Source organism: Cygnus atratus, chromosome 28, assembly GCF_013377495.2.
Source record: "Cygnus atratus isolate AKBS03 ecotype Queensland, Australia chromosome 28, CAtr_DNAZoo_HiC_assembly, whole genome shotgun sequence".
Classification (NCBI taxonomy): Eukaryota; Metazoa; Chordata; class Aves; order Anseriformes; family Anatidae; genus Cygnus; species Cygnus atratus.
The window spans coordinates 1152176-1165611 of NC_066389.1; the positions used below are offsets into that span (position 1 = coordinate 1152176).

A 13436-nucleotide genomic window follows, 5' to 3' on the forward strand; every position below is an offset into this window, starting at 1 on the left:
CTAGGAGAGGTGGTGGTCCATAGGAGACAGGGACAAGCCCCGCGGTGGGGGACTCCAGTGTTTCAAAGGCACCGTAGGCTGCAAGGAAAGGGGGGAGTTTTAGCCCAGCAGGGACTGGTGGGTGTCGCTTCGGGTCCCCCACAATGGCATTTACAGCCCCTCACGGTGAGGGTGACGTGGGGCTTTCGTTAGTCACCAGAAAACACCCCCAAAGTCACCCAAATTCCAGCAGCAGAAGCTGCAGAGCAGAACTTGGAGAGGAGACGCATGGGGCTCCTCTCCCCACGGGGCCGGGGCCCATTTTACCTCTGTGTAGGCAGTGCAGACCAGAGCTGGATCCAGCTTCTTCCTCCTGATGGAAGGGGACTGCGGAGCAGAGAAAGGACCTGCCGTTAGGGACAGTGGGTGGCTGCTGCCCCACCAAAGGTCCCTGAGGACATTTCAGGAGCACCGGGGGGTACTGGGCCCCACCGAGCACCGATGCCTTCAGCTTGTGGGGAGGATTTGGGTTTCCCTGCCATTGCAAATGGGCTGGAGTCACAGCAGGGAAAGCTCACCTTCTTGGTAGCTTGAATAGTGGAGTAGATGGTGCAGGTTTGGGGCTCCTGAAAGCTTCTGGGCCCCTGCCAGGGCGAAACAGTGAAAACGTGCGATGAAAAGCAAGTTATGGGCAAAAGGGGCAGCCCTCTGCCCAGGGGGCCACCCAGGTTCCCTCCCCTGGGTTGGAGCCCCACCTGTGCTTTGGTGGAGACCACGGCGTAGATAGTGTTTCCTACTGCATTGGCCTCCCTGTTCCTGTTCTGCAGGAGAAAGCAGCCCCAGGCTGGTTAAAGGACGCAGCCCAGGGCGACAGGCACTTCCAAACCGATGCTCCCCACATGGGGAGGGGGCTCCCAGGGACGCCCCCAACACTCACAAGGTCTTGGCCAGCTTGGACTTTGCCCACTTCCTCATAGACAGTCAGCGATGGCTCGACGTGTTCTGGGGGAGCTTGAAGGGTCAGAGCGAGGGATGAGCGGTTGCAGCCCCCACGCTGGGGGGATTCATCCCCCGGGAAGCACTCGAGTAAAGCAAAGCAGAGGGAGAAAGGCATCCCTCGGCAGTCTGGAGGTTTTGTTCCTCCTCTGAATAGAGCTAACATTGACCACAACCCAAATAGTCCTCGAGACCCCACGGGGTGAAGCCTCCAGTGCTGCCACTGGGTTTGGGCACGGCGCTGGGACAGGACTCAGCCCGTCCCCATGGACCACTCTGCAGAGCCAGGGGCTTGGTGGCTGCTCCCACATCAGCCCAGGAGGGATGGGTGGCCGAGGGCCAGCACCGAGAGCGTTAGCAGGAGCGCAGAAGCTGCAGAGCCAAACCCCCGCGCCAGCCCCGGGGTCAAACCTGCCGAGCTGGCCTTCCGTCGCTTCCTCCAGCACCAGCAGGCGACAAAGGCGACGATGGAGACAGCCAGCACCAGCGGCACGGCCACTGCCCACCACAGGATGGAAGACACTGAGAAGAATGAGGGCAGAAGGGTGACGTGGGGCAGAGCCTGGACGTTTCTGAAGCACAGTCCCCACCAGTGCCACAGCGCAGCACCTGCCCAGGAAACCTCAGCCCCGATGCACATCTCCCGCACCCAGCAGTCACCGTTCCATTCCCAGCAGGGGAAGCTGGGCACATTTTAGCCCAGCAGCAGCATGACACCCTCTGGAGTTTCACTGGGGAGATGAAGGTCCCGGAGACCGGAGCAGTGCAGCTGGTGCACCCCCAAAGCCAGCTTTGTTGTAGCCGAGGGCAAATTACCTGCGCCCGGAGGGAGGCAGACCGTCGCGGTGTCGATGCTGGCCGTGCTCCAGCTGACCGGGTTGCTCGCGTTACAGACGTAGGTCCTGGGCTCCGAGTCCCCAGGCACCGACAGCACGTTCCTGTGCTCCAGGGGAGCCCCATCATGGGACCAGCTGTAGGAGACGTTGGCAGCACCGGGCACGGAGCAGAGCAGCGAGATGTTGCACCAGCCCTGCTCCTGCTGCAGCATGCGCACCTGCAGGTTTGGCCGGCTGACGGGCTCTGTGGGGACAGGGGGGTGAGAGGGGCTGGGGGGGGAGGGCGCAATAGGGAGGGGACATCCACTCACTCCACACCGACACGCAGAACCGCTGATGAGGAACGAAGCCAGATTCAGTCTCAAAATCTGCAGAGTAGTTGCCGCTGTCTGCCTGGGTGACCGGGCTGATGCTCAGGGAGAGGGTCTCCGGGAAGAAGGTGCTTCTCCCAGAAAAAGAACCCTTGAAAACTGGAACTTTATCCTTTCTAGCCCTCATGATGACCAGCCGGGTTCCTGAATCCAGTGCCACTCTCCATTCCAACGCTTCCCACGCTGGCAGTGGTCCCTTGGGCAGCAGCCGCAGCTCTCCTCCGGCAGGCACAGCCCTGTCCTCGCACCCTGCGGTCCCAAAGAGGAGACACAGGGTGAGCACGGGGGGTGTCCTGGGGCATCAGAAAACACTAGGGAGGGGGCTTACCTGCTGGAGCCCCCTGTGCTGATGCCCCCATACCCTCTGGGCACCAGTGCTCAGTGCAGCAGGACCAGGTCCCTGGGTGTCTCCAGATCCTGCAGCTCCCCGGGCTGGCCGTGTGTCTGTCTGTACCCCGTACTCACAGCTGGCGGCTGCCCGTGTTTGCATCATCTCTGTCCTGAGCAGAGGTGTTTGCAGCCCTTCCAGTAAGGCTCCAGTTGCTCGGTTGTGCCCCAGCTCCTTTCTTGCCTGCCCAGCCTGGGGAGCAGCAAGAACCTTACCCAAGGGACCCTTCCCCCCACCCCGAAGCTGGGCTTTCTCCCCTTCCCGTTCAGAGCAGCCCCGGATGTCTGGGCCTCTGGTGGAGGTGAGATAAAAAAAAAAAAAAAAACAAACCACACACACAAAAGCCAGCGGTCACTGGGCTGAGCACGCACGCAGCCACTCGGCTTCCTCCTGCCTGCGTGCAGCTGGGGCACTGAGGCAGCCCCAAAAGGTGGGGGGCTGCTGAGGGTCCCCAGCTCAGCACGGCACAGCCGGGTGTGCTGCTGCCCCCTCGTAGCCCCCTGTATGGCACGGCCAGGGGGACAAGCACCAGGTCGGGGATCACAGCTCCGCATCGATGCTCGGAGGGTGCTGACAAAGCCACCGGCTTCGCTCTCCTTGCGTGCGTGCATGGGGGCGAGACCTGACTTGAGACACCGAGCCTAAACCTCACCCTTCATTAAACTGCAGCCACCAGACCCCGGGTACAGAGGGGACACCCCCTGACCCAGCAATAGGAGAGGCTGGGGCATGCAAGAGCAGGAGCAGCCTCCCTGGGAGGGATAAGCACTATTTATCCCCTGTGGGCTCACGCCTGAATCTCATTGCGCTGGGCGCCCACCGCTCCAGGCACCCAGGAGCCTTCAAGCAACAGGGACTGCCGCTCGCTGCAGCTTTGCAACCACATTGTGCTGCAAGAAAAGCACAAAAGGCACCGTGACGCCCTCGGCCAGGCTGTGCCTTGCCCAGCCACTGTGGTCCCAGCGAGCGGGGGAAGAAACAATGCGAAGTGCAGCCTGCAGAGGTGTGAATGCAGGGGCTGAGCTGGTGCAGCACGCCAAGGTTAACCACACCGGCACCGCCAGGGGGGTTTTGCAGCTCAACCGAGCCCCAGCTTGCTGCAGGTTTTGTTGCTGCAGCTTCCAGCCAGCAGCATCCCCCCAGGTGCGACCCCCCGGGGCTGGTTTGGCAGAGCTGGCGTGCAAACTGGTGGGGATGGGGTGGTCGGGGAGAGGAGGCAGAAGTGGTGCCCACCCTGGTCACACCAAAAGCAGGGAACGCGATGAGGGCTACGGAAATGTGTCCGGGGGATGCTGCAGGCACCAAACGTGCCTCTGAGTCCAGGCACTTGCAGGGGCCCTGCTCCCCACGGCACAGAAATCTCCAGTTTTAGGAAGAGCCTCAGGCACTGACAGTTCCCTGAAATTGCTGTCAAAAGGTGTTGACCTCACTCAGCAGAGAAATCCGGCCTGCAAAAGGGAATTGGCGCAGCGCGATGGCCAGCGATGGCCCTACATGGGCTGGGCTGGCCTGGGTGCAGAGGACAGAGGCAGAGAAAACCCCAAATACTCCCCCAGGCCCAGCCCATCTCCTCAGGACCCCGAGCCTGGCTGAAAACCCACGTCCCACCTGCACATCCCCCCTGCCCTGCCTGCAGCCGCCAGCCGCCCCGCCGTGCCGTCGGCTCGCCCCGCATCCCCTCCTCACCTTGGCCACCCGCAGGGAGCTGGGCTGCCACCCACAGCAGCAGGCACAGCACCATCCACGGTGCCGGCAGAACGTCCCTGAGCTGCTCCATCTCTGGAACGTGCGAGCAAGCTTCCTGCAGCTGGAGAAAGCCCTGGGAACCCGTGACCGGCCATCAACAACTTCCTCTCCCGCCTGCGGTTCCTCACACCCTCATGGGCGCACGCTCCGGTGCAATATCCTCTGTGTTGCCATAGCTCGTCCCCGGCCACCCCCGCTGTCCCTGCGTCACCAGTGGGGAGGATGGGACCATCTAAGGCTCCCGTGGCCCCCGGGCGATTCGTGCTGCTGCCTCCCAAGCGAGCTCAGCTGCAGGGCGCAGCAGCTGCAAACCTCAGGGGAAAATAATTTTAATTACTTAAAGGGGGTGCTTTTGGGGTTTTGCTTTCTTTTTGCAGCTCGTCTTTGGGAGGAGAGTGTGCTCAGGGTGGCAGTGGGTGCTCACAGTGTGCAGCATGCGAGCACCCTGACGCCAGCTTGGAGACAGCCCCGAGCAGGATCCGGCCCACCAGAGAGCAGTGACCAGCCCAGCCTGGGGGTCAGGGAGGTGCGGGACCAGGGCTGCCTCCTCCCTCACCTCCCAGCACCTTTCTCTGGGACCTAATAAAGGCGTGAGGGCAGGATTGAATTTTTTTGGACTTCTTCTCATGCACTTTCCATGTTTCGCTGCGCTTCCCACCCAGATCCGTGCAGGACCTCGGTGATGCTGCACCCACGGGCGAAGCTGGGCGATGCCCCTGCTCAGGGCTCCGTCCCTCTCCTCCCACCACCCCATGGAGCCAGGCTGCGGGTGCAGGACCAGCCCCACGCCGTACCCCACAATCTGCTGAGCCCCAGCACTGGGAGCCGGGGCAGGATCAACCCCCACGCCTGCCCTCACGGCCACGTCACGCCTTGTTCCCGTTCCTGCATGGTGCGGTGCAGCTGGCCATGCAGCGCACTGCGCTTCTCCTCGTCCCTTTCCTCTTCCTCAGCCGAGCCCAAGGTAAGCTCACTGGGAAACTGCTTTTACATGCCTGCCTCAGATGGTCATCCAGCTGTGGCGTTGGTTTTGGTTCTCTGTTTTTGTGTCTTTTGTGCAAACCAGCAAGAAAATGGTTCCTAGCGGAGTCCAAGATAGCCTTTTGAGTGGCTGGGGGAAAAAAACCCCAATAAAGTGATGCTGAAAGCAAAACGCACTTTCTTGAGGGCCTGAAGTTCTCCCTGCTATGCAGGGAGAATGACTTAACTCAGAGTTATTGTGAATTGTTATTATTTTTTTAGGAAAGGATGCATATCTCTGAGAAACTGTTCCGTTTATAAGGCTTTAGTGTGCCCTGGGAGAGGGAAGCAAGCAAGAGTTAAGGCAGAGCTTCCTCTTTGTCTTTGCAAAAGGCAACTCTCTTCATACTGGCCCTAAATAATAAACATGTATTGGGAAAGAATAACCCCAAAGTGGGTGTACACGTCAGTAGCTCCTTCTCACCACCCAGAGACAACTGGTGATGGAGGATGTGAGAGGTGAAGGAGGAATTAGCTGGAAGCTCCTTCCCAGAACGAGGGGAACTGAGTGACACCCCCCGCGCTCATCCCATGCCTCCTCTTTGGGACCGCAGGGTGCGAGGACAGGGCTGTGCCTGCCGGAGGAGAGCTGCGGCTGCTGCTCAAGGGACCACTGCCAGCGTGGGAAGCGTTGGAATGGAGAGTGGCACTGGATTCAGGAACCCGGCTGGTCATCATGAGGGCTACAAAGGATAAAGTTCCAGTTTTCAAGGGTTCTTTTTCTGGGAGAAGCACCTTCTTCCCGGAGACCCTCTCCCTGAGCATCAGCCCGGTCACCCAGGCAGACAGCGGCAACTACTCTGCAGATTTTGAGACTGAATCTGGCTTCGGTCCTCATCAGCGGTTCTGCGTGTCGGTGTGGAGTGAGTGGATGTCCCCTCCCTATTGCCCCCCCCCCCCCCCCCCAGCCCCTCTCACCCCCCTGTCCCCACAGAGCCCGTCAGCCGGCCAAACCTGCAGGTGCGCATGCTGCAGCAGGAGCAGGGCTGGTGCAACATCTCGCTGCTCTGCTCCGTGCCCGGTGCTGCTGCTAACACCTACAGCTGGTCCCATGATGGGGCTCCCCTGGGGCACGGGAACGTGCTGTCGGTGCGTGGGGACTCCGAGCCCAGGACCTACGTCTGTAACGCGAGCAACCCGGTCAGCTGGAGCACGGCCAGCATCGACACCGCGACGGTCTGCCTCCCTCCGGGCGCAGGTTTGTGGGACATTTCCTGCACCTTTATGTCCTAAATGAGCTTTGGGACTTAAATCTGTTTGGGATGAATGAGTGGGAGATGCAGCAGCATGCGGCGGGGGGGGGCTTGGCAGGATCAGTCCTGCAAGATGCTCCAAACCCAGTGGGGCTCGGTGACCCCAGGGTGGAAAGTGTCTCCCTTCCCCATCTTTTGGCTCTTCGGTTGCAGACGTTTCGTGGCGCTACTGCAGAACCAAGGGGGTTCTCAGCCTCCTGGTTCTGGGCAGCCTGGTGGCAGCTGTGGTCATCACGCATGTCCTCACGTGGCAGCAGGACACGAGCCAGGCGGTGGCATCCCTGTCCCAAAGCACTGGACCCCCTAGGAAGGGACTCACAAGCAGCCCGACCCATGTGAGTTGTTAACCCCCATGAAAACGTATTAACAAGCCAATAAACCTCTTTTTCTCCAGCATTCTGGTGTTCCTCAATCGGTTCTGGGCCATTCTGCGGATCCCCAAACACCCTTCCTGACTTGTCAGCTGCCCTTCGCCTTGACCGTGGTGCTGGGACAGCATTTGGGGACCTCAGGGACACGCAGCAGGGTCCTCCCCCGGCACAGAGCCAGTGTCCTGGTCCTTGTCACCTCGTGCTTCCCAAGCGAGCATCCCAAGCGTGGGGCAGGGTGGGGAGCAGCAATGCATCCCGCGGAGCCTCCCAGCCTTGCTCTAAACTCTTTCCCCCCCCGGCTTTTATCTGGGCAGCTCGGCGTATCGCCCGCGCATCGCCGCAGGTTTATTCTCGCTGCCAAATCTCTTTAACTCCAGATCTGCCGCCATCAGATAAACTGCGAGCGGGGTGCGACGGCGAAGGAGCACCGCGTTATCTGAACGCGGCAGCAGTTTGTTGTCCCTTATCTAGCCCGGCCGATAGATACGCTGCGAAATCGACGGCGCTGGTAGATCTTAATGAGCTTGTCCGGAAAGCGGTTTTACCCCACTCCGCTTTGCTTCCTGCCCTGAGATTTCAGGGCTGCCCAAATTAAACCTGCACAGCCCCGCACTGTCCCCTGCCCGGCTGCCCCGGCCAGGGCTGGCTGCCATCGGTGATGCCGGGAGAGGGGAGAGGAGCCCCTAATCCATGTCCCCCTCTCCGCCGTCTGCATCTGCCCTGTGATCCCCTCGCCGCCGCTAATCACCTTATGGGCTTGGTGCCTAAGCTCATTGTCTCCCAGCCCTTCCCGTTCCCCGGCCAAGCGGTCAGCGCCGCGGCCCCGAGGGGAGCACCACGCGCCCCGAGGATGCCCTGGGAGGGCCTCAGCGTCCCCGGGGACGGTGCGAATGGATGGGAGCCGGGCAGATCCTGGGCAAAACTCTTGGAAAAACTCCGCGGTGGTGGCTCCCGTCTCCCCAGGGTGGGTTTCCTGCAGCCCTGAAGCAGGCACAGAAGGGGCACAGGGTCCCCGCTCCTCCATCGCCCGAAGCGATGGGGGATCAGCATCAGCCCCCTCGAGGGGCGCATCCTGCCCTGCCGCAGGACCGCTCGGCCCCGTTTCTCCTTTGGGGCAGCAAAGGGGGGCCTCACGCGCCCGTCGTTAATTGCTGGGTGCTCGTTAGTCGCCGCTGTGCCCTCTCGGGGCTGTTTTCCCGGCGTGTGCCCGCTCCCCGCGGTGCCGTGGGACGCGGGGGCTCCCCCGGCCCCGGCCCCCCGCTCACAGGCAGAGGAGCAAAAACTAATTAAGGGTACAAAGGAAAGGCGAGGTTGAAAACCTCCACTCCAGAGCAGGGGCTGAGCCGATTAATTAGAGCTTTTGTCTGCGGCCGGGTTCAACATGTAGGGAACAATTTACATCAAGGGGACCTTCCCTTTGCTGTAGGAGCTTTCTGCGGCTTGCCCGGGGAGCGCGAGCCACGGGAGAGAGGGGGAAGAAAATGAGAGAGGGAGGGGAAAAAAAAAAAATAAAAAGGGAAGGGAATGAAAGGGAAGCATTTACCACGTTTCACAGACCACACTGAGGAGGAAGGGAAGATGCTGCATACTCGAAGCACCGCATTGCAGAGGAGAGGGTGTTTTTATTCAGCGCATCATCCGCGGTTTCTCATCCCCCTTCCAGCGAAATGTGGCCCCTGAGATGTGCAGGCGCGGGGGGCTCCGGGGGGGGAGCCGCTCGCGTGGCCGCACGAGGGACAGGGACATGGGGACAAGGGGACACGAGGCCGCTGCCGGCCCTGACCCCGGCACCTCGGCTGCGGGCAGGCGATGCTGCGGGTGGGTGCAGGATGTGGCCCGTGAGCCCTGAGCGAGGCTCGCAGGGTGCTGCTGCCGGCGGGGGGTGGGGGGTGTCCCCACGGCCCTGCCCCGCTGGGGCTGTGACCGCTTCTGGCTTCTAGCTCGCCTGCAGCCCCCCGGCTCGGGGGCGCAGCCCGTTCCCGCAGCGCCCGACTTCCCTTTCGGTGTAAATGAAATGGGGGGAAAAAACAAGGTTTTAGGCAAAATGCTCGCCCTGCCCGGAGCGCGGCTCTGCCCGAGAGGTGGCAGCATGCGACCGCGCGCCGGGCCGGGCTGGCTCTGGGTGGGGGTCCACCCCCCAGAGCACCCCCCTAGGGTGCAGCCCGCAGGTGCTGAGCCCTGGCTCCGTGCATTTACCCCAAGCCGCTGGGGTGAAGCTGGGACCGGTGGAAACCCTGGCTTTGAGCGGGTCAGGGATGGAAGGAGGGTCAGGAAGGTCTGGCGTCCACGGGGAAAGGCAAATGAACGCCCAAAGCTGCTTTATGCAGCGCCTGAGCCTCTCCCGGCTCCGGCTGCAAGTGGCCTGAGCTGTGGGGTGATGGCAGAATTAGTGCCTCTGCTTCCAGGTGGATTTGATGGGGAACGGGCTGGGATGCTGGGGGCTGCCCGGGGCCACCTTCCCTCTCCCGGCCCCCACCAGCCCCACCGGGTTATTCATCACCCACACGGGCAGGACGGGCTCTGCCGCAGCGGAGCAGGAGCTGCCTCCGCCTCCCTGCGCACCCGGGGCAGAATCAGGCCCGGGCACATCTTAGCAGAGCTGCTGCCCCTTCCTCGGCGAAGCCCGTGCCAAGTCACCGCTTCCTTCACCCCTACAAACACCCACGTCCCTCCAGCCGGTCTCGTGCAATCGCCCTCCACCAGCCCCAGGGCTTTCCTGCTGCAGCAGGGCACAGCACCACGGACTGGGGGTCCCCAGACGCCCCCACGGAGGAGGGGACCCAGGGGCATGGCCGGGGCCGCGCTGCTCGGCTGCGTGCAAGGGGGCTGGGATGCCGGGCAGGGAGCCTGGAGCATCCCTGCTGCACCAGCACCCATCCCTAGGGATGCTTCAGGGTGTTTCTAGGAGGGGTGGGGACAGTGGGACCGGGCACAGGCACTGAGCACCACGCAGGGGACGCCACCGCGCTGGGGGTCAGGCAGGGGGGAGCCCCTGGGTGCTGGGGGGAGGAAGGGACCGTGTGGCCCAGGGGTTTTTCGTGACCGCCCTCCTCGGTCCGCAGGTGATGCTGCTGGAGGCCGTCCACGTGGTGACCAAGGACTGAGCCCTGCGAGGACGAGAAATGAAGCAGCTGCCCCCAAATCCAGCGACACCTCTCCCTGTCCCTGCTCCCACCCCGCGCCCTGCAGTGCCTGGTCCCAACGCTCCCCATCCAGGGACTCCTCCGCTACCGGGTCAGCACCGGATTCATGTTTACGGCCCCAAATTCGGTGTGAGATAGTAACTCAGCGTCTCATGAAACCTTCCATAGTTTTTTAATAAGTGAATTATTTACTGGTGACCCTGACTAAATGCTGTGCGGCATAAATTATTGACGGGCAGATCTGTCAAAAAGTTCTCATAAATAAGTTATCCGGTGCCGTCTTAATGTTCCCAGTAAATTACTCATTCAATCTGCCGTCTAAATGCTCTCCTGGGAAAATTACTCGCGCCTGCTGATTTATGAATTAGGACTGGGCAAATAAGGACGAGCGGGAAGGAGAGCCCTGCCGGGGCACCCCGGGCTTTCACGTCACTGTGACGTTTTGCCCCGACGTGCAGAGCCTGGCACTGCCCCATCCACCGGCCCTGCGTGGCCGCGGTTCAGGGGGTTTGTAGGGTTTGTAGGGTCTGGCTCCGGGGGTGCCACCCCCTGAGGATTTGGGGAGCACGGGGAGCATGGAGCTCATTTTCTTGCACCTATAAGGTGGCACAGATCCAGCCCTGCCCTGCGTACCAGTCCCAGCAGCTGTGTCCCCCCCACACACATCCCCCAGACCCACCAGCAGCGGGTTCGTGCTCCCCCCACACCCCACACACCCCAAGCACCCCCGCAGGGAGCCCCGGCTGGCAGCGGACTCGTTACCTGGGCTTTATTAACACCGCGGGGCACCGCGCGCTTGCTTTATGGCCGCTATCATCACCAGCCGGCAAACACGCATTTCCATCTCCCCCAGCAAGCTTAAATCCTCCCTGCCAAGGGCCAGGGCTTGCTCTCGACATCTCGACTGTGCAGAGAGCCGTATTTCTCCCAGGTCCTGCTGTCATTAAGCAGGCGCAGCAGGAGCCCGGTGCAGAGGGAAAATCCCCGGGCACCGAGACCCGGCCCCTGTCCGGCACAGCTCCGCTCCCCGTTCCCTCCCCGCGTCCGTTTCCGAAGCATCTCGTTCCTCTGCCTCTTTGCCAGATCTGGTGGAAATAATGCATTAAGCGGGCCTCAGACTCGTGGGGTAACGGGATGAAAAAGCGCAGTCCCCATGACAAGGCACAGGGTCCCCAAGACGAGGCACAGGATCTCCAAGACAGGGCACAGGGTCCCCATGACGAGGCACGGGGTCCCCATAACGAGGCACAGCCTGCGAAGCAGGCAATGAAACCCAGCCCAGAGGACGGGGAACAGGCAAGAAAATTCACACCTGAGAGCTGTGAGGGCGACCTCCCACACTTTGCCTCGGGTTTGTCCCCATGGGGGGGACGGGGACGGGGTGGGCGCGCGGGCGCTGCCTGGGGATGCCCCTCGATCTCCACGGCTCTCCCAGAGCATCCTGACGCTGCTCCGTCACCCGCGTGCCAGTGTTTGCTTTAATAATTGAATGCCAGTTTGGGGGACAATTATTTATTTAAAGGAAACAGCGTGTTAACAAGAACACAATCTAATCCCCCGTGACAGATGTCTGCTTTATTAGCACCTCTGTCCGAGAGCCGAGCCCGGGAGGCGAACAAACAGACACGACAAATAAAACCTCGTTAGGAGATGGAAGCACACTCCAGAAATCAGTGTGCGAAAGGGAAAAAAAAATAAAGAATAAACAGCGATGGCACCCCTTCGGTGGCATTTCCATTGGTGTTGGGGTGCTCGAGGTGAGCTGCGAGGGGTGGAGAGAGGTGAAGCTCAGAGCTGGGGCCGGACCGGCCCTGGGGCGACGATGCTGGAGGCAGCGTTTTGGCCATTTCCCTGGCATTTTGGGCAAATCCGTGGTTAGGCAGCACCCGGCCATCCCCAGGGCTCCCAGCTCTGCTCTCGCTGGCCCTGGGGAGCCGCTGCTGCACGGTTTGCTGATGGGGAAACCGAGGCAGCGAGCGGCAAAGCAGCTGGAACCCGAGGAAGCCCCGCTGAGATCCTTTATCCCCGTGACTTTGACCCGCTTGTGAAATTTGTTTTCAATCAGCCAAGGAGTTCAGAAGTTATTGGCAGGGAGCGGGAGCACGAGCGCATAAGCTGCGTTTCCTTAGGAAATCGAGCCTCCTGCAGCTCTTTGCAAATCACCATCCGCCGAGCAGGCAGGAGCCGGGCACGCAGCGCCCGCTGCCTCCCCTCCTGGAAGGCCGTTAATTACGGCGGAACGGAGGTCACGCTGGTGGGAGCACGGGAGTGCAGGCAAGGAGGCTGCCTCGTAATTGCTTTACAGAAATAATAATAATAAAGAGACCTAACGCGGGGCTCTGGCGCCAGGGTAGACTTCTCCAGCCTGGCCGCTTATTGAATCGGGGAGGGAAATCCACCTCCTTTCCCCGCCGAGGTGCTTTTCGGAAGCTTTCAAATTATTTTTCCGCTCCCTGTTGTTCCATCCCGGTGAGCGGAAAGTGAAATCCCGTCCTCTCCATCACGCTGCGAGCGGGGCTGGCGGCACCGGCCAGGGCCCCCCGGGCATTGCAGCCCCCCAGGCACCTCCCCAGACCTCACCAAAGCCACCAAAGGCCAGGGGACCCTGGGCAGCCCCATGCCGATGTCACCCGGCGCTGCGCCCATGCGGGCCGGGGCCGGCTAACAAGCGGGTTCGTTAGCCATTCCGCTCCAGCGCGCCGCTCGTAATGAGCAAAGGCGAGCGGCTGCCTCCAAATGGGTTCTGGAAGCTGCTCGGAGACATTAGGCTCTGTATAAATATCATTATGATTGTTATTATTATTGGCACAGATGGGCTTTCATGGACCGCCGCGCACCACGGGAGTTCCCGTTCTGCCTCCGGCGCTCGGCGAGTGGGAGAAAACAAATCGCTGATGCCAGCTCCGGCCCCGCGTGGGGTGCCGGGAGGTGTCGTGAGTCTGGTCCCCAGCTGCCCCCCTCCCGGCACCACCGGCACCTTCCTGACCCCTCCTCAGGACCCTACCGGATGGGACCACGGGGACCTCGAAGGGTGTCCCCAAGCCACGATGTCCCACGCTTGCCGCGAGGATGGGTACATTCATCCCGCCCCAACTCTGGGGTCGATGGGCTTGATGCTCATCCCTCCGTGATGCCGTGGTGGCTGGCACGTGGCGGGGGCCAGGGGGTCCTGCTCCGCTTCTTCCAGCCTCGGTTTTGGGGTGCCCCCAGCGCCAGCCCCATCCCCAGCCACCCCTGCTCCCGAGCAGCGAACGTGGCAGCGAACGTGGCAGCTCCTCTGCTCTGCTCTGCTCTCCTCCCCCCGTCAGCAAATTCCCCACCGCTCCCCCCTGA

General features: G+C 61.6%; 2 protein-coding genes across 2 annotated transcripts; one reads left to right on the forward strand and one right to left on the reverse strand.

Moving 5' to 3' along the window:
- LOC118258613 (natural killer cell receptor 2B4-like) lies at nt 1–2541 on the reverse strand. The gene is made up of 10 exons (XM_035567482.1): nt 2511–2541; nt 2123–2431; nt 1792–2055; nt 1387–1497; nt 917–990; nt 735–800; nt 558–623; nt 439–460; nt 307–386; nt 1–78 (listed from the first exon to the last, which is right to left on the reverse strand). The coding sequence occupies exons 1-10, from the start codon at nt 2539–2541 to the stop codon at nt 1–3; spliced, it is 1101 nt and encodes a 366-aa protein (XP_035423375.1).
- A 3471-nt stretch (nt 2542–6012) lies between these two features.
- Nucleotides 6013–10064, forward strand: LOC126913596 (SLAM family member 9-like). The gene is made up of 4 exons (XM_050715828.1): nt 6013–6199; nt 6271–6534; nt 6743–6924; nt 10023–10064. The coding sequence occupies exons 1-4, from the start codon at nt 6013–6015 to the stop codon at nt 10062–10064; spliced, it is 675 nt and encodes a 224-aa protein (XP_050571785.1).
- Nucleotides 10065–13436: the final 3372 nt, after the last annotated feature.

Excerpts from the sequence above, each read along its gene's own strand:
- LOC118258613 (XM_035567482.1), bottom strand. The coding sequence starts at position 2,541 with ATGGGGGCATCAGCACAGGGGGCTCCAGCAG. Across the intron at positions 2,056-2,122 it reads GTTCTGCGTGTCGGTGTGGA|AGCCCGTCAGCCGGCCAAAC; the intron begins GTGAGTGGATGT and ends CTGTCCCCACAG. Across the intron at positions 461-557 it reads CTATTCAAGCTACCAAGAAG|TACCCCCCGGTGCTCCTGAA; the intron begins GTGAGCTTTCCC and ends GGTGGGGCCCAG.
- LOC126913596 (XM_050715828.1), top strand. The coding sequence starts at position 6,013 with ATGAGGGCTACAAAGGATAAAGTTCCAGTTTTCAAGGGTTCTTTTTCT. Across the intron at positions 6,200-6,270 it reads GTTCTGCGTGTCGGTGTGGA|AGCCCGTCAGCCGGCCAAAC; the intron begins GTGAGTGGATGT and ends CTGTCCCCACAG. Across the intron at positions 6,535-6,742 it reads CTGCCTCCCTCCGGGCGCAG|ACGTTTCGTGGCGCTACTGC; the intron begins GTTTGTGGGACA and ends CTTCGGTTGCAG.